Source organism: Panthera tigris, chromosome A1 (genome assembly GCF_018350195.1).
Source record: "Panthera tigris isolate Pti1 chromosome A1, P.tigris_Pti1_mat1.1, whole genome shotgun sequence".
Lineage (NCBI taxonomy): Eukaryota > Metazoa > Chordata > Mammalia > Carnivora > Felidae > Panthera > Panthera tigris.
In genome coordinates, this window is record NC_056660.1 from 21465668 (window position 1) to 21489532 (window position 23865).

Here is a 23865-nt window from a genome sequence, read left to right on the forward strand (position 1 = left end):
TTAATTGACCATATAGTTGTGGGTTTATTACTGGGTTTTCTATTCTCTTCTGTTGACCTATATGTCTATTTTTGTGCCAGTACCATAATGTCTTGATGACTACAGCATTATAATACAACTTGAAGTCTGGAATTGTGATGCCTCCAGCTTTGCCTTTCTTTTTCAAGATTACTTTGACTATTTGGGGTCTTTTGTGGTTCCATACAAATTTTAGAATTGTTTGTTCTAGTTGTGTGAAAGATGCTATTGGCATTTTGTTGTTTTTTTTTTTATGTTTATTTTTGAGAGAAACAGAGCACTAGCAGGTGAGGGGGGGGAGAGAGAGAGAGGGAGAGAGAGAGAAAGAAAAAGAATCCAAAGCAGGCTCCAGGCTCTGAACTGTCAGCACGGAGCCTGACGCGGGGCTCGAACTCACAAACTCTGAGATCGTGACCTGAGCCGAAGTCGGACACTCAACTGACTGAGCCACCCAGGTGCCCCTCCTTCAGTTTCTTTCTTCAGTGTTTTTACAGTTTTCAGAGTACCAGTGTTTCACCTCTTTCGTTAGGTGTATTCCTCGGTATCTTGTTATTTTGGGTGCAGCTGTAACTGAGAGTTTTTTCTTAATTTCTCTTTCTGCTGCTTCATTGTTCGTATATAGAAATGCAACAGATTTCTGTATGTTGATTATGTATCCTGCCACTTTACTGAGTCATTTGCCAGTTTTCACAGTTTTTTGGTAGAATCTTTCAGATTTTCCATACAGAGTATCATTCATCTGCAAAGAGTGAGAGTTTTACTTCTTCCTCACCAGTTTGGATGCCTTGTGTTTCTTTTTGTTGTCTGATTGCTGTGCCTAGGACTTGCAGCACTATGTTGAATGAAAGTGGGTAGAGTGGACACATCCCTGTCTTGTTCCTGACCTTAGAGGAAAAGCTCTCAGTTTTTTCCTATTAAGGATAATGTTAGCTGTAGGTTTTTCATAAATGGACTTTATTATGTTTCCTCTAAACCTACTTTGTTGAGGTTTTTTTGTCATGAATGGATGTTGTACTTTCGTCAAATGCTTTTCCAATGTCTGTTGAAATGATCATATGTAAAACTTTGAATTAATAAATGAGAATCCAAAAGAAAGCAGCAGTTGTTTGATAAGATTAGCTAAGTGATCCTTCAGGAAAAATAATTTCTGGTATGTTGTCAGATTTTTACCTGATTGATGAACCAGTAGTGTTTTGGTTTAAAAGAAATTAATCAGAGTATAATACACTGAGCAGAGTGGCCAAAATGTAAATATAACATATAAAACTTGTGGGTGACTATCCTTATGTCTGCACAGCAGTAGTATCATTTCATAAATGCTAATATTGAAGAGAAGGTCTTATCTTGTGAGCATTTTTTCCTATTCTTTAGAAGCCTTTAGATAAAAAATAAATAAATAAATAAAAGCAAGTAGTAAAATATATCTAAGAAACATCTCTGTAACCAGCCACAACCTGGGTTCAAATCTTATCTGATATTTCCTAGGTATATAATTTAATTTATCCAGGTTCTCTGTATCTTCATTTACTGCTCTGTGAAATAAAAGTAATTTTATTTTTAATTTTACAGGAACTAAAGCTAGATAAGAATTTAACACAATGAATGTATTGCTGGATAAAAACAAATTTAATTCTGTTGCATTCAAAGTGGGGCTGATAGATATTTTTTTCATAACGTGTTTAAGAAGTGATTGCTGGGGATGTCTCAGTCAGTTAAGTGTCTGACTTCGCTTCAGGTCATGATCCAGCAGTTTGAGTTTGAATCCTGCATTGGGCTCTGTACTGACAGTGTGGAGCTTGCTTGGGATTCTCTCTCTCTCTCTCTCTCTCTCTCTCTCTCTCTCTCTCTGAAAATAAACTTAAAAAAAAAAGTGATTGCTTATTCCACAGATTTAGGTATAGAATTTAGATATAGAATGTACTTTTTCAAGATGAAGAGAGAAATTTGGGAATGAAAAAGAACTTTATATAGACATCAATGTATAGAATTTGTTAACTCAGAAAATACTAGGTGAGTCTTAAGAAATTGCCCATAAATAACCTTTTTAACATACAAAGTGGCCATTCCCTGTAGTTCAACCCTAATAGTCAGAAAACAGAAAGTCTAAATAGGTTAAATATATAGTTGGGTAATAGATTAATAATAGGTTTTTAAAGGAACTTTAAAAATGGATCATGTGTTTGTGTGTGTGTGAGAAAGAGAGAGATTGAACATAAAGTAGGTGTTGAAACTAGGGTCGTTCCCATATCTTTTGAGCTCCCCTCCACTTGAAAGAGATGCCTTTTATGGATGCTGAATTTATTGTAGTACAATGTCTTAAGAGGGAAAAAATCTCTAGATTGTCAAGTAAAGGGACAGTTTAAGTTACTGGTTTGATGAAGCTCCCTTTAATGCTTAATTAAATCACCAGAAACCTGCCCAGGGATTATGTTTTCTTGGCTTATACATAGTTTTTATTAAGAGTAATGTATGATTTTCATGCCCTAGGATATTTTGGCTTACTTAGGATGCTTTCAGTTCAAATGTGGGATTCATTACTTTATTTTTGATAAAAGAAACAATTTACTAAGTAACTACAATAACTTTAAAAACAAATTAACTTGCACTTGCCTTTGAAAACCTTCGTGGCTGGTGTGAGGGAGACAGGAGGGTTTGTGTAGATGACTTTCACTATCAAGTAACAGAATCACTACTATCTATTGGCTCAATGGAATATTTTTCTTTTCATGCAACTATAACAAGAAACCTATCCAATGACACTTGCTTTTGCCTCCTTTTCAGGATTTTGTAGAAATGTGACATCGCATGGTTATTAGACAGGTTTTTTGCTCACTGCTTTATATAGCCTTATTCAGGTGGTGGTTTTCTACAAAATTTTGCACTGTTTCCCACATTTTACACATCTCTACTCTCATTTGAAGGGAGAGTTTCCTCCGCCTTTTTCTCCTCCTCCCCTGCAGACGAGGTGCAGATGCAGACTTCTTATAAAATCTTGCAGTTTCGGCCATTCGCATACTTCGTTCGTACTTCTCAATGATTTCATTCTTAACTTCCACTGTAATCATCTCCTTCTTACTGCCTTTCTTTTCAACCTTTTTCTGCATGGGGGCTATTATATATGTTCTCACGGATGTTGACTACAGTACAGTATTAGTAAACTCTTGTCATATACTGTACTTAATGTAACTGGCAATAAGCAGCAGAGAGAAGGGTCTATATCTGCAGGCAGTCTGACCTAGAATGAAGCAAAGAATTCCTAAGCTTACTCTTGGGTGGAAAAGCAAAGGACTGTCCATTGGTACTTGGAAGTGACAAAAAATATACTAGTGCCAGTTGTGGGCACCTTGCAATGTTCTGAAAAATCACTGATTTCTGCCAAGCAGCGTGGCCTGAGACCAAGCATCCGAGCATGGGAGATGATCTCCCCACAATCCCACACTGAGAGAGTGAGAAGAGCCATTGGCTCAGTTGTGACCACATGACATTTGGCATCACGCCCTACTCATTTACCAAATTAAAATGTATTAGAAATGTTTGCTATCTTGTGGAACACTCACAGAACAAGTTAGTCACAACTCAATGTTGTGCTGTATGTCCAAATACATATAAAGCAAAAATTGACAAAATTACAAGGCAGAATTTCTTAAAGACATAATCATTGTGGTAGATTTTCTTGTCAGTAATAAACACACCAATTAATAGGGGAAAGAAAAGTTAAATAACTTAATTTGCAAGTGTTTTCTAAAAAACATGTATAAAACCCCTTGAAAAATGGCTCTGTGATAGTATAAAGCTATAATTTCCAAAGTGCACTGAGGCAACATGGAGCTCCAGAGGGACATTTGGGAAATTGTGAGATTTTAAGGGAAACATCGCAACATTTAACATCTTTTAGATATCACAGAACTATTAGGGATTGATTGAGGTAGATTATGATTTAAACATTAGATCTCACTGCATTTGTTTAATCACATATTTTGTTTAAGAGTGAAATAAAATTTTTTCCTTTCAATTTATATGCCTCCCTACCCACCCCCCCCACACACACACAATCTCCAACCCCACAACCCCTCAGTCCCCTGCCAATAACTATTAAGTTGTTTGCACCTAACTATTTGAAAAGGACATTTAAGTGCACCCGGGTGGCACAGTCCATTACGTGTTACGTGCTGAACTCTTAGTTTCAGCTCAGGTCATGATCTCAGGGTTGTGAGTTTAAGCCCTATGTTGGGCTCTGCACAGACAGCTACAGAGCCTGCTTGGGATTCTCTGTCTCCCTTTCTCTCATCCCCTCCCCTGCTGTCTCTCTATCTCAAAAATAATAAATAAACATTAAAAAAAAATTTAGGTATTTCCTTTGGCCTACCCTGTGGACTGAGAAACTTCAAGAACATCTGGTATAAGGCAAATATCAGTTAATTTCAGAGTGTTGTGCAGACTACATTCTCTGATCACCATACAGTTAAATTAGAAATCTGGGAATAAGATAGTTACAAAAACCTCATAGTGTGAAAAGAAAGAAATGAAGGAAGGGAGGGAGGGAGGAAGGAAGAAAGGAAGGAAGGAAGGACTTCTAACCTTGACCATCACAGAAATCCTAGTGGCTATTATGATTACCTAGAAATGAGCGATAGGAAAAATAATTACGTCAGAGCCTGTTGAATACAGTTAAAAAGATACTTCTCAAGAGAAATTTATAGTAAGTGGAGATATAGAACAAATAGTAATAGGAATTTAAAAGGCATGTTAATGTATATGTGGCATAGGTTTTAAAATATTAGTACATCACTTAGTTTTTGCTGTGTAATAAACCAATCCAAAACCAAGTAGCTTAAAACAATAGCCATCTTATTCAACTAATAATTTTGTGGGTTGGCAGAGTGATTCTTCTAGTCTGGGCCAGTTCAGCGGATATTTGCTGGGTTCCCTCATTCATTGGTGATGGGTTAGCTGGTGATTAGATGATCTAAAGATGGTCTCACACAACTTTCTGGCTATTGGCTGAGACCTTGGTCGCCTTCTACATAGCCTCATCCTGTAGCAGGCTAGCACAGTGTTCACATGGTGGTTTTAGAATTGTAAGGGCAGCAAGAGAGGACATCCTCAGATGTGTAAGCAGTTTTCAAGTACATTTGAGTAATGTCCCATTGCCAAAGCAAGTCACACAGCCATACCTGGAATCAGTGCGGGGGCAGGATCAGACTATCCAGAGGCATTGGAAGGGGGAATTACAGCCATTTTGCCGGCAGTGTGCCACAATTTGATGATGAGTAATTTTTTGCCAATAGATTTGAAAACTTAGCTGAAATGACCAACTTCCTACTGGAAAAAAAAATTACCCAGCTAACTCAAGAAGAAATGAAAACCTGAATAGTTCTAAAAATAAAGAAATTATTTCAGTAGCTAAAAATGTTTAACCTCTTCTAACCTCCTGAAAAAGAAAAGGTAATCTTGCAGACAGAACTCCAGCAAACATTCAAAGAACAGGTAATTTCTTATTAAATGATTTTAGAGAAGGTAACGAGGGAACACTGCCCAACTTGTTCTGTGAAGCTAGCAAACCCATGACATTGAGAATGTGACCAAGACAGCATAAGAAAAGGTGCTTATAAGCCAGTTTCACTTATGAACGTAGGTTTAAAAATGCTAAATAAAATATTAGTAAATTAAATCCAGTAAAGAATAACTCGTTAAACTTTCAAGAGGGGCTCCTGAGTGGCTCAGTCGCTAAGTATCTGACTTCAGCTCAGGTCTTGATCTCACCATCCATGAGTTCGAGCCCCACGCCTAGCTCTGTGCTGACAGCTCAGAACCTGGAACCTGCTTCAGATTCTGTGTGTGTGTGTCTCTCTCTGCCCCTCCTCTGCCTGCACTCTGTCTCTCTCCTCTCTCAAAAATAAACATTAAAAACATTTTTTAATTAAAAAAAATTTCAAGAACAGTTTATCCCAGGTCTTGCAAACTTGTAAATTTTACATTGCAAGGTTCTAAGTTTAACATTAGAAAGTCAATTAATTTACCCCATTACAGATGAAAGGGGAAAATTGTATGTCAATATCAATAGATGCAAAAGAAGCACAGTTTAATAAAATGAAGCACCTATTTGTGGCTGAAAAGGTAAAAGAAAAAAAATCTTAGCAAATTAGGTATAGAAATGAGCTTCCTTACCCCTCCCCCCAAAAAAAGACTGCAAACATCATATGTCATGATAAAATGCTATCCCTGCTTTAGGCATTGTTGTTTATAAGAGGCTTTAGCTATATTTATGCTTTGTATTGCTTTTATGCCTGAAATACCTGTTGGAGTTGGAGAAATGGAGAGAGTACGATTCCTGAAAGGCCTTTGGAGGCTTCATTATTCAGACTGGAAAATAATTAGAAGAAAACAATAAAAATAGAATGGGATGAACTTAGGGAAACTTTTAAATAAATTCCAAGAGATGTTAAAATTGCCATATAAAAGATTTTAAAATTAACCATGTTACAAATCACGAAGTACAATGCATAGATGCTTTTAAGTTTTGAAACAATGTCAAACTTAAATTGTGAAATTCAAATTTGCAGTAGTACAAAAAACACTGTGCACTCTTCACTCAGCACCCAGCTTCCTTGTTTGTTAGCTTTTTTCTATATTTGCCTTATTCTCTCTCTCTCTCTCTCTCTCTCATTTACACACACATACACACACTTTTTCTTAAACCAGTTAAGTTGCAGGCATAATGCCCCATTACCCTTAATATGTCAGTTCATATTTCATAAAAACATATACTTTCCTATGTAACCACATTGCATTTGTCAAATGAACACAGATAAATATTTACTGATTCATAGATCTAATTCATATTTTACTAATTCCTAATAATGTGCTTATGAATCTAAGATCCAGTCCAGGATTAGACGTTGTACTTGTCACGTTTCCTCAATCTCATCCAATCTGGTAGTTCTTCAGTTTTTATCTTTCATGACAACGTTTTTTAAGAGTACAGACTAGTTTTTGTAGAATGGCAGGTTTAGGTTTGTCTCATTTTCCTCCAGTGGTGGTGGTGGTTGTGGTGGGGATTTTGGTCAGGAATACCATACAAGTGGTGTTTTCTCAGTGCATCAGACCAGAAGGCACACAATGTGGATTTGTTCTTTACTCATGCTAACCCTTGCCACTTGGTTAAGATGCTGTCTGCCAAGTTTTTCCACTATAAATTAATAAGTATTTTGTAGAGAGCCACTTGAGACTATAAAATATCAGTGCATGGATTTTAATATTTGTGAAATACATTAATTTAAAAATGATGTAGAATTGATTGAGTAGTTGCTAAAGAAGTATGCTGTGATATAAATAGAAGTTGGTAGGTAATCTAATATTAGCATATGTATAAGCCTCAGTTTGTTTAAGATGCTTGCTTTTACATTGGACAAAAGTAGATGTACAGATAATCCAGAAAACTTCAGATATACATATATTTCCAGTTTTACCTTTCTATTTGATCTGAATTTTAACATCAATATTAATACCTCTTCAGTAACTTTCTGTTATAATCAAACACTTCTGTAAATATTGTATTGAAGACTAGGTGGTACAGCCTTTGAAATTAGAAATTGAAAAGGATTTTAGAAGTCATTCAGACTTTAATTTATTTAGACTTAATTGTATAAACAAACTAAAAACTTAAAAGAAGATTGATTTATCCAGAGTGATATGTGAAATGGCGTATGTTGCTGCCATTACAAACAATTGAAATCCCATAAAATGTAGAAATATATTTGCTAGAAGAGAATTTTTGTTTGTAAAAGCCAGATAGCAAGAATTTAAATATGAGATGTTGGCAAGTAGGCGGCATTTATGCTAATGAATTCCCTTTCCCCACATTCCCAACAAGCATACAGACCTTAACATTTGAGCATTAAACTCTTTCCCATCTAGGCAACTTCTTGCTTTAGTAAGTAGATGAAAGCTAGCATGCTAGTTGAAATGTATTTGCTAGACTATTACAGTAATACTGCATTCCCAAATGTGAATCTTTACTAAAGATGGGGAGGCATGATATTGGTCAAAACTATCATGTTTAATAAGTGTGTGTGTGTGTGTGTGTGTGTGTGTGTGTGTGTGTGTGTGAAAGCTGTACTGTTACCAGTTAATTTCGTTACCAAGTCCAGAATGTGGCCCGTCAGTGGTTTGTAGTATACACATTTAATTCATGTTATCCTTATCCAGAACAAAAGAGATGAACACTTACTGAAAAAAAAGAAATGTTCCTCAAGAAGAAAGCTTAGAAGATTCAGATGTTGATGCTGATTTTAAAGCAGTAAGTTACTTTGGTGTTCTAAAGTGTTTTTACAATAATTTTATAATCAGAGAACTTCATTTTGAATCTAAGATCAATTTTATGATGATAATTAATGTATATTAACTCATAACTTTAGTAAATAGATTATTTAATAAATGTGATTTTGCTAATAAACTCTTCCCTGAACTGTCTTTTTTTTCTTTTAAGCAAAATGTAACACTAGAAGCTATATTGCAGGTATGTTATTAATTTAATATTTGTATTTTGAAGTATTTGGAAATTGATATTTTTTAAATTTCTAAAATTTACATTTGATGTTACAGAATGCCACAAGTGATAACCCAGTGGTCCAGTTAAGTGCTGTCCAGGCTGCAAGGTAAATACTAATTTGTCTAGAAGAAGTATTATTATAGGTGTCTTAGTAATACATTGCTAGAAGTAATACATTGCTGTGTCTGTTCATAGTTTGAAAATTATAGCAATTAATTTCTTATATTTCTTTTTCTAGAAAGCTATTATCCAGTGACAGAAACCCACCAATTGATGACCTAATAAAATCTGGGATTTTACCAATTCTAGTCAAATGTCTAGAAAGGGATGATAAGTAAGTATGGATTTGAGTCCCTGTTCACTTTTTTCACTTACCAGAAAATTTAGGATTATTATTTAACAAATGGCTTCATTTAGGTTTTGCATTTATTACGTTTTTCATTTGTTATATATTTTTATGTAATTTTCTAATTCTGTGATCATATTCACTAGACCTAGAGTGCTTCTTTTTTTACTATTTGAAGTGTGTGTATATTTTCTAGGAAAATATAGCTTCTGTTTATTGCCTCTTCTAACTTACCTCAAATATTTTATTTATAGTCTTTATTTATTTTGTTTTTGTTTTTAGTAATATTTTAAAACAACCCAAATAGTGTTTGAGTCACTCTTTGCTTATGAGTCTATATATAGATTAACCTCATGACTGAGTCAACATGAATGGCTTCCAGAACCGAGTGGCTCTTACCCTGGGAATATTCCAGCTAATCCACTGATCTTCTGTGAAGTCTTTAACAGAACTCCAACCATGATTAATTGTCTAATGTCATGCTTTTTATTTGCAGTAGATTAAAAATCAGGTTATACTTTTCCAGAATAGAAAGGAAAAAACACTACTTTGTACCTTTTAAGGTACAACCCCATTTCTGTTAGTGTTCAGAGATATCTTGGTGTGTTGTATCTTACACCTCTTCAGTTTGAATTAAGTGCGAAGAATGTGAGTTTTAACTTCACAAAGTATTTTAAAACAAATGCTAGTTTTGCATTTGAGAGTATTTAGACTAAAATTTGGTGTATTTTGCTAAATGTTGTCTTAAGGAATTTTCAGTTGACTAGATAAATGTAGCCACTAAGGATTTTTATTTAAAAATACTTCTTTGTCCTTTCATTATATGCTGCAACCGTTCCTCCAAAAATGCTTAACACTCACTTTATACATACATACATATTTTCTGTAACAAGATTTATTTAAGTAAAAGTAAGTTTTATATCAGCTATTTAAAAAACAATCTGTTCTACCTCTACTTTTAGGGACACCCTTTTTCCCTTTGATCTTCTCTTTCTTCATCTTTTTTTTTTTTTTTTTTAACTTTATATTCCAGCCTTTGGCATAGCCTCATTGTGTGGATGTGTCTGTGAATAGCATATATACAAAAAATTATGCTAAAATATATACAGACCTCTGTAACTACTACCTGAAGCAAAAGCAGAAAATTGTCAGTAGTTTGGATCTGATTTTATGGATTTGTCATAGGAAATAGTGTTATCATATAAAAGCCCATAGACTTGGAGCCAAATAGGCATTGATTTAAATCCGGGGTTTGCTACTGACCCAAACTCAAGTGGCTTTTTGAGCCTCAGATACCTCATCTACAAAAATCAGGTGATTGTGAGGAATGGAAATGATATACACAAAACACTACACAATATCAAACTTACAATAAATGTTCATTTATTGTTTACTTATTGGACTCATTCTTTTTCTATGTCTTCTCTTCCTTTTTTTTAAATGAGATCTTAGAACATTCCCTGCTTTGTAATTTTATTTTTTTATATCTCACTGTTTTCTCATTTAAGGCCCTCATTGCTAGTATTTTGTCAAGCTACCAGGGCTGGCTTAATATAATAACCCCTTCTTCTTCTGGCCTAGAATGACATAAATTCATCATCTTTGATCTTATTGTCCATTTGCTTCTTCTCTGCCTCCAATATCCTCTTTATCCCCTGCCTTTTGCCAAAATTCATCATAGTTCTTATCTGCTCCTCCATTTTCTTATCTGTCTTTGTGACCTCACTGCTTGTTCTATCTCTGACATTTATTCTCCTTAAAACCTTTTTCCTTCTTGGATTTTTCTAACCTTTGGTACTACAACCTTACTCTCTTTCTTCGATACTTATAGAGCTTTCTTCTAAGTCCCTGACCTTTGGCTCTCCTCAGTTTTTGCTCACCTCCTCCCACCTTGGTATTCTATTTAAAGGAATTTATATTCTTACAGCCATCTATCCTAGCTTGATGTACATAATTTACTTTCAACAGGTCTGTCCACCAGCCTTTAACTTTTTTATCCTAATTCTATATACCATGCACGTACCACATTATTTTCTAGACTCTGTAGGAGCCCTCTATACTTAGTATGTCTATAGAATAAATTCCAAGTGTTGAAGCTTGGGATTTGAGTTCTACTCCTCTCTGTCCACTGACACACACTTGGATAACCTACCCTTCCAGTTTCATCCCCTGTTACATGTTTTTACATATTTTCTTAGCTTCCACTCTCTGGATCTGCTCCTTGTCCTCCATACACGTTGTGGTCATTCCACCCATGATACTTTTATTTGTATTTCCAGCTGACAGTGCCTTTCTTTCTTTATCTGTCTTTGGAAAGCTAGGTTAGTTTTTACTTTCTTTGTGAGGTGTTCTGTCACAATTCTAAATTGTAATGATCTCATCTTTTCAGTAAAATTATGCAGCCTTGTAATAATATCTCCAGTGTGTAAAGCAGATCATGTAGTAGAGTCAGATGGGGACCCAGCTTTAAGACAGAAGCTGTGGCAGTGATTCAAGTGAAGTGGGTGAGGGCCTCAACTAGTACAGTGGTCTTAAGAGAGGTACTATAAATATAAGAAATACTTAGAGGGTAAAATTGACATGACTTTTATATTAGATGTTTATGGGAGAGGAAGGAGTCAAGGACAATAATGACTGGCCAAATGTTGCAGCTATCAGTCACTGGACTTAAAGAAGTAAGTTTACAATTTGACAATAAACTTCATATATTGGAAAAAAAAAAAAAAAAAAAAAGAAGTAGGTTTATATTGACTGACTTTGGGAGCCAGTGATAGTCAGGTGGAGATATCCAAGGTGGATATAACAAGGTGAAATTAAGGGACAGGGTAAAGGATAACTGTATAGATCTGCGGGTCATAAATTTAAGTGATAGCTATATGTCTAAAGATTTTTTTATTGTGTTTTACAGTCCTTCATTACAGTTTGAAGCTGCTTGGGCATTAACTAATATAGCATCAGGAACTTCTGCACAGACTCAAGCTGTTGTACAGTCTAGTAAGTAAATTAACACCCTTACTTGCTGGGATTTAAAAAAAAAAATAAAGGCAAGGTGGGGCACCTGGGTGGCTCAGTTGGTTAAGTGTCAGACTTCTACTCAGGCCATGATCTCACGGTTCGTGAGTTCGAGCCCCATGTTGGGCTCTGTGCTGACAGCTCAGAGCCTGGAGCCTGCTTCGGATTCTGTGTCTCCCTCTCTGCCCCTCCCCTGCTCACGCTCTATTTCTCTCTGTCTCTCTCTCTCTCTCTCTCTCTCTCTCTCTCTCTCTCCCCCTCTCTCCAAAAATAAACTTAAAAAAAAAAATTTTAAAGGCAAAGATGTGGAGTTTATTGTAAAGACTGAATTTTACCTTCCAGTATGTTTAAACTAGTGAATTTTAGGAGTTAATTTTGATGGTTGATATCTTTCCCATAGCTATCATTAATCTATCATTAAATAATTTTAATTGTGTTTACTAAAAAGTGAATAGTTTTATCTTTTTGGGTAGAGACTATCTGCTAACGACAGGTTTTAAAATTTCTATTTCTAGTACCTCCAGTGTATTGAGTAGCTTGTGCCTTTTAACTTGGAACATCTATATTTTTAAAATTTTGCCCACCTCAGGATGGGCTATTATTAGTGTGTTGACCCAAACAGACAAAACAGCACTTTGAAAAAAACTCGATGTCACCAAGTACTCAATACGTGTAACACTTAACTGGCTTTAGGTGGCACTGAAAATGATTTTAAGTAGTATACGATATAGCAATAAGTTACATTGTGTCAATTAGTGAGAATACTACTCTCTTTCAGGTATTTTGGTAATACCAAAGGAGAAAGTTCCCAGTTAGATGTTAGTTGTACCAAAAAGGTAGCAGATTTTAGACTAGGGCTTTCGGTAGAGACTAGTAGGTACCTACTAGTTACCAATCTACCTATTAATTGGTACCTACAATTTAGTAACAGTATTTTGTTTGCATTTTTAATCTTTTGGTTACTTTCTATTTGTGATACTGGTGATACTGGTCTTCTGTTTGCAGAAGTGATAAATAAAATCAGTTAAATTACAAATGTGAGTCAGTTGAAACCCTCACACACTGCTGGTGGGAATGTAGAATGGTGTAGCCTCTTTGGAAAATAGTTTATCAAAAGGTTAATCATAGAGTTATCATATGACCTAGCAGTTCTACTACTAGGTGGAACCAAGAGATATGAAAACATGTCCACACAAAGACTTGTACACAGATGTTGTACATTTACTCACAATGGCCCAAACATGGAAATAATCTCAATATCCATTAACTGATATAAGTAGATAAACAAAATGTGTTATATAATAGAATACTATTCAGCAATAAAAAAAGAATGAACTACTCACTATCAACAATCGCCAGATTATAGAAAGAGCCCAAATGTCCATCGACTGACGAATGGATAAAGAAGATGTGGTGTGTGTGTGTGTGTGTGTGTGTGTGTGTGTGTGTGTGTATGTAATGGATTATTCATCGATGAAAAAGAATGAAATTTTACCATTTGCAACAACGTGGATGGAACTAGAATGAAGCTAGCATAATTGCTAAGCTAAATAAGTCAGAGAAAGACAAATACCATATGATTTCACTCATGTGGAATTTAAGAAATAAAACAGGTGAACATAGGGGAAGGGAAGGAAAAGTAAGATAAAAACAGAGAGGGAGACAAACGATAAGAGACTCTTCAATACAGAGAACAAACTGAGGGTTGGGGGAGAGAAGAGGGGGTGAGGGGGATGGGCTAAATGAATGATGGACATTAATAAGGAGGGCACTTGTTGGAATGAGCGCTGGGTGTTATATGTAAGTGGTGAATCACTAAATTCTATTCTTGAAAAGATTATTACACTATGTGTTAACTAACTTGGATTTAAATAAATAATTTTTTTTAAAAAGGATGAACTACTGGTATGTGCTATATAAGGATGAACCTCAAAAACATTATGCTAATTGAAAAAAGCCAAACACAAAAAAAAACCCACTTATTATACAATTTCATTTGTATAAAATACCCAGGGTATGAAAATCTATAGAGATAGAAAGCAAATGGCTGCCTAAAGCTGAATGGGCAGTAGGACTGCTATGTGGGTGTGGCATTCTTTAGGGGGTAATGGAAATGTAAAATTAAATTGTGATGGTAACTATACAACTCTGTGTAAATGCTAAAAAACGTTGAATTGTGTACTTAAGCAGGTAAGTTATATCTTAATAAAGCTGTTAAAAGTGTGAGTTGGTTTTAATTTAAGTGTTGGTAGTGCAGAGAGATACAGCAAAAAATACTGTAAGTAGTACACAATTGTCTGAAATTTAAGAAAAAATGATCCAGCTTATTTTAGCTTCCCACCTGGAATGGGTATGATACCATTGTTTCAGAACTTAAGTTAACATGTAAATTATGTAAGCATAAGGATTATAATGATAAATCTCTTTTATTATTCAAGGTAAGCCAGATACGGGAATAATCAGTTCTTTAATTAATCCCATATCAGCGATTGGGATCATATTGACTAAAGTATTATATTCTAAGTTTATGTGTTTAGGGTTTTTTTTTTTAATGCATTACAGGAAAAGTTTCATGTTTTTTTTTTAGTTAATGATGTAACAACTTTTAAATATTGTCAATAGGTGTGTTATTGAATATTATTAAGGGAAAATAATAAATTTTTTTAGGGTAAGGGTATATGCCACATTTATTCATTCATTAAACTATAATTGGGTAACTATAGTGTGCCAGGCTCTCTCTCCCTCTCCCTCTCCCTCTCCCTCTCCCTCTCCCTCTCCCTCTCCCTCCCTCTCTCCCTCTCTCCCTCTCTCCCTCTCTCCCTCTCTCTCCCTCCCTCTCTCCCTCTCTCCCTCTCTCCCTCCCTCTCTCTCTCTCTCTCTCTCTCTCTCTCTCTCTCTCTCTATATATATATATATATATATATATATATATGTTTATTTATTTATTTATTTGGAGAGAGAGAAAGAGAGCGCGGGACAGAGGCAAATAGAGACAGAGAGAATCCCAAGCAGGCTGTGCTGTGCCAGTGCAGAGCCCAATGCGAGGATTGAACTCAGCAAACCATGAGATCATGACCTGAGCCAAAATCGAGTTGGTTGCCTAATGAGCAGAGTCACACAGGCACCCCCAAGCTCTGTATATTTTGTCAATGTATTTAGTCTGAAATCTATAAACTCTTTGACATTTTATAATACCAGTATTTATTTTTCTTTATTGTAGATGCCGTACCTCTTTTTTTGAGACTTCTCCATTCACCACATCAGAATGTTTGTGAACAAGCAGTATGGGCTTTGGGAAACATTATAGGTAAGTTGGATTTAGGTTTAAAAAGACTCCAATTAAGAATCTTAATTAACTTTTTTCCTACATTGGCATAGCCATTACATCCTATGTTTCCTCTAATTTTAACGTGGGTTGACTATCTTCTTGCCTTATAAGTACAAACTTAAGATGGTACCTCTTGAAACAGATATGCAATTTGCTGTCAGGATTTTTAGGTTAAATTTGTGTTCTCCAAATCAAAATCTGGAGAAACAGCAACACTTGATGCCCTTGACTAATGGTGAGGAAACATAGAACATCAGTGTCCCAACATGAGCCATTGCATACATTTCAGACTTTCTCATCCTGAATGTAATTTTTTTTTAAATACAATTTTCATTTCTGTAGGTGATGGTCCTCAATGTAGAGATTATGTCATATCACTGGGAGTTGTCAAACCTCTTCTGTCCTTCATCAATCCCTCCATTCCCATCACCTTCCTTCGGAACGTCACATGGGTCATTGTCAATCTCTGCAGGAATAAGGATCCCCCACCGCCTATGGAGACAGTTCAGGAGGTAAATGAAGAATTGCAAAGCCCAGATGGTATATTTTCCCTATGTTATGCTTTAGAGTTTCATGCACAGGGAATGAAATAATGCATATACTGATTTCATTGCAGGTATGAGATTTTTTAAGTAACATATCATATTTAATTTTTGACTCCTGTGAAATGGAAGTTGAGTATCTTATGGCACCTGAAAGAATATTAGTCCACCCTAATTCTTATTTTTTAATGATCGTTTTCACGAAAAGGAAACAAACTTTCAAAAAGAAAAATACAAAAGGAGAAAATCAAATCTCAGAAATTTTGTTACTACATTGCATTGTCGGTTTACTGCTAAAAAAATTAAAGGATCGCTGCAGATAAAACCTGGTGTACTTAAATTCATATGTTCTTGAATGAATTTACATTAAATCCAATTGAAATTTCCCTAGATTTCTGGTAAAATTAGTGTTCTTAAATGTGTGACATGCTTTGTATTAAATTTATTAATTAAAACAAAGTAGAAAATTTTTAATTTACATTTAATCTATAAATCTGAATATTTTAAGTTTTTAAAAATTCTGTGCAGCCTTTAATCACTTAACTGTGTCAAAAAATGTTAACTCTGAATCTTTATAATTGATATCTTTCACCAGCTTCTACTGCGTTTTGCTGTTATGGAAAGGGTACTTAGTGTGATTCTACCTCTTCCCTCCCAGATTTTAAAAAAAAAAAAAAAAAAAAGGATCTGTAAGGCCCGAATTCAACAAACTGTATACTTTGTACTGGTTGTTATTTTCTTGACTAAATCTGGAGCCAGAAACTTTAATTTGACTCAAGTAGCTTATTAAACATAGGCAGGTAAGTGAGACGACAGTTTTCAGAATAGCTTTCTTTAGGCGTGCCTGGCTGGCTGAGTCGGTGGAGCATGCAACTCTTCATCTTGGGGTTGTAAGTTTGAGCCCCACATTGGGTATAGAGATTACTTAAAAATAAAATCCTTAAAAAGTAGATTTTTTTTTTAGAGAGGTATACTGCATAGTTTCATCTCCATTCTTTCCACTTGACATTATATGTCATAAAGAAAGTTACTGAAAACAACTGTTTTTTCTTTTAAGGTACATTAATCTCTGCCAGGTTTATTTGGAAGTTTTAATCGGATATCTGAAGTATGTTTTAGGTTTTTCAGATTGAATTTATCAGATTTTCATTTTCCTAATAGAGATTCAAGCAAATTTAACGTTGTCTTTTCTTGTTCTGCAAATAGTATTTACTGTTTTTTGTATCAGTTATTCATTTTTACAAAGACATATTCATCAACTCTGTGTTATTTATTGTTTATCTTCTTTCCTCAGATTTTGCCAGCATTATGTGTCCTCATATACCATACGGATATAAATGTAAGTAAAGCAAAAGCTTAGATTTGGGATTTTGTTCTTGATGGAACTGGAAAGGTTATTTATTTTTTTAGACTTTTGTAAGTGTCAGCATATATTTTATTAACTTGTGAAGCTTCCACAATGTATAACTATTTTTCAGAAACAGGGTTAAGGTTATATTAAATTTATATCTTAAATCATCCAGACAGCAATAATGCTAACTTTGGAGAAGATTCGCATGTGTAATGTATCTGTATTATCAGTGTATTTTAAAGTATCAGTATTTATAAAGAGGTAAAATCTTTAGAAAGCACCTTCATGGGGTGCCTAGGTGGCTTAGTCGGTTGAGCGTCTGACTTCGGCTCAGGTCATGGTCTTGCAGTTTGTGAGTTTGAACCCTGCAGCAGGCTCTGTGCTGACAGCTCAGAGCCTGGAGCCTGCTTCAAATTCTGTGTGTCCCTCTCTCTCTGCCCCTCCCCCACTTGTGCTCTCTCTCAAAAATAAATAAACATTTAAAAAAATTTAGAAAGCACCTCCATATTTCTTTAAATCTCATTTGGTTCTTTTTGTTTTGTTTTTGTTAATGTTTGTTTGTCTATTTATTTATTTAGAGAGCGTGAGCCAGGGAGGGGCAGAGAGAGGAAGAGAGAGAATCCCAAGCAGGCTCCTCACTGTTAGCACAGAGCTTGACATGGGGCTCGATCCCACAGACCATGAGATTATGCCCTGAGCTGAAATCAAGAGTCAGACCTTTAACCCACTGAGCTACCCAGGCGCCCTTCATTTAATCTTATGATAGAATAGATATTGTCACCATTTTACTGAGTAAAAAACTGGGCCTCAGGGAAAGATTAAGTGACTTATCCAAAGTTGCAGGGCTAATAAGGATCAAAGTTGATATACACAACTGAGATCTTCTGATGGCAGATCTTGTGTGGTTTCTGTGAAACCACACTGTCTCCCAGGAGACAGTTGGAGGTACAGTGTTGAAGACCCAAACCTTTGGAGGTATAGTATTGAAGAATATCAAGTATAATTTTAAATGCAAAGGTATTTTTAGATGATTTGGTCATTACTGAGATTTACTTAAGAATTTCCTGTATATATTCTGGCAGGTTTTTTTATTAGATAATCTGAAAACTCTCCTTAATGTAGTAATGCAAAATGTTACTCTTCCATGGGGTAATATAATGAATAAATTTCAATGAATCTGGTATTGATTCTAGTGTTCATCTAGCATCGATTTGACATCTCTTGTTTCAGCTAAGATCTCTTTCTGATTTGTTACATGTTTGTGTTTTTATAATTCTGTGTTTGTTTACATACATACATAATATGAATGTGTGTATGCCAGAATTATGTGTGTAATTTGTCATTGGGGTGAAGAAGATACATCTATGCTAATGTTGCACCACATTTCTCTAGTTCATTTTAGAACTTTAAGCTCTTAGGATGGAATACTTTTGCAACTAAAGTAACTGTCCATTTGTGACATAGTCCAAAATATCATAAAAATTAAGTGAAACTTCTCTCTCTTACAAATGTGGTAAGAGGCAGATATCTAAGTAATCTGTCTAATGATATACAGATGGAAAATGAGTAGTATTTTGTCAAGTTGAAAAGTCATTTCAGGTATATGAGGAGAAAAATATTAAAGACTCAAGAGAATACTTAGGACGTTTGAAGAACACAGGTAATTAATAACCCAGCACATTTGCTGGGGAGTTAAGTTGCAGGGTTTTGAATCCTGTGTTAAGGACTTTTGACTTTATCTTGTAATCAGTGCAGAGTCCTTGAAGATTTTTTTTTTAATGTTTTGGTTTTTTTGAGAGAGAGTGAGACAGAGTGTGAGCAGGGGAGGGCCAGAGAGAGGGAGACACAGAATCAGAAGCAGGCTCCAGGCTCTGAGCTGTCAGCACAGAGCCCAATGTGAGGCTTGAACCACAAACCATGAGAACATGACCTGAGCCAAAGTTGGACGCCCACCCGACTGAACCACCCAGGCGTGCCTTAAATTTTTTTTTTTTTTTTTTTGAGTCCTTGAAGATTTTTAAACAGAAATGATGTGCTTATATCTGTTATGGTCAAATAACTTAGAAAAGTTATGCAGGGTTTGGACTGGGGAAGGTATGAATGTTAAGTAGGCCTATTTTGCTATCATAGTAAGTCTAAAGAAGTTGATGAAGGCCTGAACTAGAGACAGTAATGGCTAAGAGAGGGGAAATTTGAGCGTTAAGAGATAAAATAAGTAGGACTTCGAGAGGAAAGGATCAAAGTGAAGGAAAAGTAAAAATTACTTTGTTTTCTAATTTAGCAATCCTCATGGATAATAATGCCATAACCATCAGAAGGAGTAAAAAGCAAAAGGATGAGACTGGTAGAGGAAGGCAATGAGTTTATTGTAGGGCAGACACATTGATTCTGGTTTACTTGAACCATGTTGTTCATCCATAGCAGTAGTCCAAGTAGGAAAACGCAATACAGATTTGAGATCTGTCTGTATTTAAGGGATTCATGAAAATATGGAAAAGGGGCTAAAAATTGAATTCTAAGAAACTCTCTACATTTAAGCAATGGCAGCAAGAGAAAAAGAGCCAGGAAAGGAGTTGTTAAAACTAGAGAGATCGAAGAATAAGCTATAAAGCAAAGATTGGGGGGAAATGTGGCAGAAATCTAGCAGTTTCTGGATCACACAGCATCTTGTATACCACCTTAAGAGCCATATATCCTTTTTATGTAGCTGATGGCAGACCAAAGAATAATGGTCTAATTTGTGTTCTGGATTGATGATTCATACCATTAAGTGGAGTGTAGAGTTAAGGGGAAAGTAAGGTTGGAAAGACAAATCAATGGTGATTTTGTAGTATGGATGACAGAAAATTAGCACCAGTGTTAGAGCTCAGACATTAGGAAGACAAGAGAAGACTTGAAAATTTTTTCGATGATAACTTGCTGGGTTTGATGTGGGTGGTAAGAAAAGAGGAAGTCAGGGATAATATCCAGCTTTCTAATTTGGGTTTTAGGGTATAGGGCACAACAGAAAACAAGAATAGTAGCAGGCAGAGGAATGAAACAGCCAGAATGACCTAATTTATTAGTGAGAATGCTGGAGAAGCTGGGTTGGGGTGTGGACATTAGAAGAAAAGCTAAATATTGACCCTTAGGACTACAGAAGAAATCTGGACTGATTCAGGTTAGTCTGTGTTTATTGCTTTCTGGCTATTATGCTTCTTAAAGTTAATTTGCAGTTGCAGTGATTCTGTAGCATTTGGTTTTCCTGCCCTTTTTGAAGTTGTCCATGGCTTGACATGCCTAGACAATTTTTAGTGTTACCTAACATTTGATATAAATCTAGCTTATTTTACTGCTAGTACAAATAAAATTAATCAGTTGTAGCAGATGGGTTATGTGTAGAGACTTGATTGTTAGTGACACTTGATGATAAGTGTGTCAGGGATCCCGGAGACCACCCTCAGGCTCAGTGAATCTCCGGAAAGAATCACTGAAAAGCTGTTATGCTTATAGTTTATTACCACAAAAGGATACAGATCCATTTAGGAAAAACTCAGTTTTTTCCTTCCTACATAGGGAACGACCTAGTTCTTCCTGGCTGTGTGTTTATCTTCTGTGTGTCTCCTTTATTACTCACACAGAACACTTTACTTCTTGACACTTCTGGTCAGCAGATGTGTGGGAGTTTTCCCCACAACAACAGGCAAGTCTCTGACACCAAATGGGTTTCCTGCAATTTAATTTGATTGTGACATGGTCTATCTGGAGAGAGTGTCAGGTCCCAGGTTAAGTGCTCAGTTCTTCCAGATGACCCCAACACACGCACCCTTCAGATGCCAGTTGCAAGCCCAGGTTATCTCCTGTGCTATGACGGCTGGCTATAGATTGGAAGTTCCGACAAGTCTCCTTCCTTGGGTTCAATTAGATAAATTTGTCAAAGTGGCTCACAGAAGCCAGGGTAACACTTTAATTGCCAGTTTATTAAAGGGGATGATAAAGGATACAGATGAACAGCCAGATAAAGAGATACATAGGGCAAGGTCTAGGAGGGCCCTGAGGGTAGGAGCTCTGTCCTCGTGGAGGTAGGGTCCACCACCCTTCTGGTGGGGACATTTTTACCTACCTGGAAGCTCACTGAACTCTGTCCTATTGGAATTTTTATGGAGGTTTCCTCATGTAGGCATGATCAATTATTAACTCTATTTCCAGCCCTTCTCCCCTCTCCGGAGGATGAGGCATGGAGTTGAAAACTCCAAAACTTCTGATTAGGGCTTGGTCTTTCTGGCAACCAGCACCCACCCAGAGTCGCCTCAGTAGAACAAAAGATGTTTCTAGTGCTCTTACCACTTAGGAGCTTATAAGAGTTTAGGAGCTCTATGTTAGGGACAGGGTCAAAGGCAAATACTAGAACAAGAGAAGCTCCTAGTACTCTTACCCCTTTAAAAACTACCGGGTTTTAGGACTTCTGTGCCAGGAATCACAGACAGACACCTATATATAAATACGCTACTCATATCATATATGTGTGTGTGTGTGTGTGTTCATATCATATATATATGCGTGTGTGTGTGTATATGTATATGTATATATATACACATATATATGTGTATATAAATATATATTTCCTATTATTTCACAAGATTAAAATCAACAAAGGCAAAAGGCACAGAGGGCAGAGTTTAGGAGAAACCAGATGCAAGCTTCCAGTTATTCTCTCCCAGTAGAGTTATAAGGACAGTGCTTTATTTTCCCAGCAGTCACGTGTGACACATATGAACACATGAAATACTGCTAACCAGGAACCTCCTGAACTTTGGTGTGCAGGTATTTATTGGGAGTCAGTCCCAAAGGCATGGACATCCCGCATGATGGCCCTTACCTCAGGCTTCACCCTCTTCCGGAGGTCAAACTGATACAAGTGTGTCCCACAACCTCAAGCAAACTAAAAGAGGTACTCACATAAAATCACATTGTTACATAGCTATTTATTTGCCCAAGATCTGAGGTACACAACATCATTAGGCAGTATAATCCAAGAACTCAGAGGTTATCTGAAAGTTGCTGATCAAGGGCCAGTCCTTTCTTTGGAATGTATAGAATATGAGTACCTCGGGCCTCCTAAGTTACCCTTTATTGCATATAAGGATTAAATGTAAGTATATTCTTGTAACTCAACTCAGCTCTAGTTGTCTCTGAAGCATGTGTCAAGTTGACATTTCATAGATATTCCACAGACGTCTAATCTTCTAGGAAATGCTATACATGTTAATAGCATTTTTAGTAACAGTACCTAGCAGGACATGATTTGTTAGCACATTTATTGGAGTGGAGACCATTGAAGGTCTTTGAGCTGAACATAGTCTTGTTGGAAGACTTTGTGTTGCAAGAGATTGCCCTTTGACTCATATACTAGTTTTCAAGAAGATTGTTTCTTCAAAACATTAACCATGTAGAGTTGTCAGTCTTTTGCATGGGTGCATTTGTGCTTTCTGTTGTGTGTCTAGAGATGAGCTTTCCTGGAAGTCTTTAAGTACCTGAAATATTGGCTGAAGTAAAAAACTTTTAAAGCTTTGTAGCAGAGAAAAACAGAAATGAATAGTGGAAAATAATTAAAGTAGACCAGGGTTGCTGAAGACTTTGTTGGAGCATCATTAATCAGATTATTAGCTAGAAGGAAAAGAGTACACTCATTGACTATTAATAGCTGTAAGATCCAGGTAGCCTGGCATAGAAATCAAGAAAAGGGGAAACCCAAGAAAAAAGAATAAAAGAATAGCAGAAGGAGAAGGTATAAAAGAACAGAAACAGTTCAAATGGGAAGAGTTAACAAAAGGTAAAATTATAAACATCAGAGACATAGAGCAGCTGTTAGCCTGATAATGGAGATGAGAAAAGCAAATTTTTTTTTTTAACATTTATTGCAAATTTTGATGAAAACAGAAGAAGCTAGAGTGGCCTGATAATCATGTGCTATGAGTTTAAAAGTTTTTAGAGCTTTTTTCAAATGAAATTTTCAGTGAAGACCCAGTATATTACTAAACAAAATTAAAGAGAGACTAGAGCCTGCAGTTTCAGGAGGCCTAAGACTTAGCTGAACCCACTAGTTTTTAAGATACTGTCATGGAGATCCACTGAAAATTATTCACTGACCTCAGCTTCGAAGCCTTAAATATTTCATTTTTCTAAACCTCTGTATAGTAGAAAAAGGTGGTTTTCTGCTAGTAGTGGGTGCCACATGAGGTGGGGGGGGGAAGGTTACATTTTATTTAGCAGCCTCCTAAAACACAGGCCAACTCAACTAGTACTATTTTGTGAACATGGTTTATTCAGACACACTATTATGGATAGGTATTTAGGCTGTTTCCTGAATTTTCAAATATAAATAATGTAGCAGTAAATATTCTTGTGTATTTTCATATTATTGGAATACCCTTGAGTAAATCCCTAGAAATGGGATTGCTAGGCCAAAGAATGAATGCATTGTAATTTTCTTATATACTGCCCAAACTCCTTGTCTTAGAGACTGTGCCATTTTATATTTCCAGCAGCACCCATATGAAAGTGACTTTCTCCATAGCCTTGCCAATAGCATATGTTATCACATTTAAAAATTTTGCCTATCTGATGGGTAAAAAAACTGTATGTCAGGTTTTTTTAAAATTATTTTTTATTTTTTAAAATTTACATCCAAATTAGTTAGCATATAGTGCAACAATGATTTCAGGAGTAGATATCTTA

The 23865-nt window shown here is 35.8% G+C and overlaps 1 protein-coding gene across 1 annotated transcript in view; it reads left to right on the forward strand.

The window, feature by feature from the left end:
• The window catches only part of KPNA3 (karyopherin subunit alpha 3), a 105364-nt gene that overhangs the window by 63582 nt on the left and 17917 nt on the right, over positions 1-23865 (forward strand). Inside the window, 9 exon segments of the mRNA XM_042965365.1 lie at positions 8227-8250; positions 8252-8317; positions 8507-8536; positions 8623-8675; positions 8808-8903; positions 11824-11909; positions 15148-15234; positions 15598-15767; positions 17092-17136. Of these exon segments, the coding sequence (XP_042821299.1) occupies positions 8227-8250; positions 8252-8317; positions 8507-8536; positions 8623-8675; positions 8808-8903; positions 11824-11909; positions 15148-15234; positions 15598-15767; positions 17092-17136 (657 nt within the window).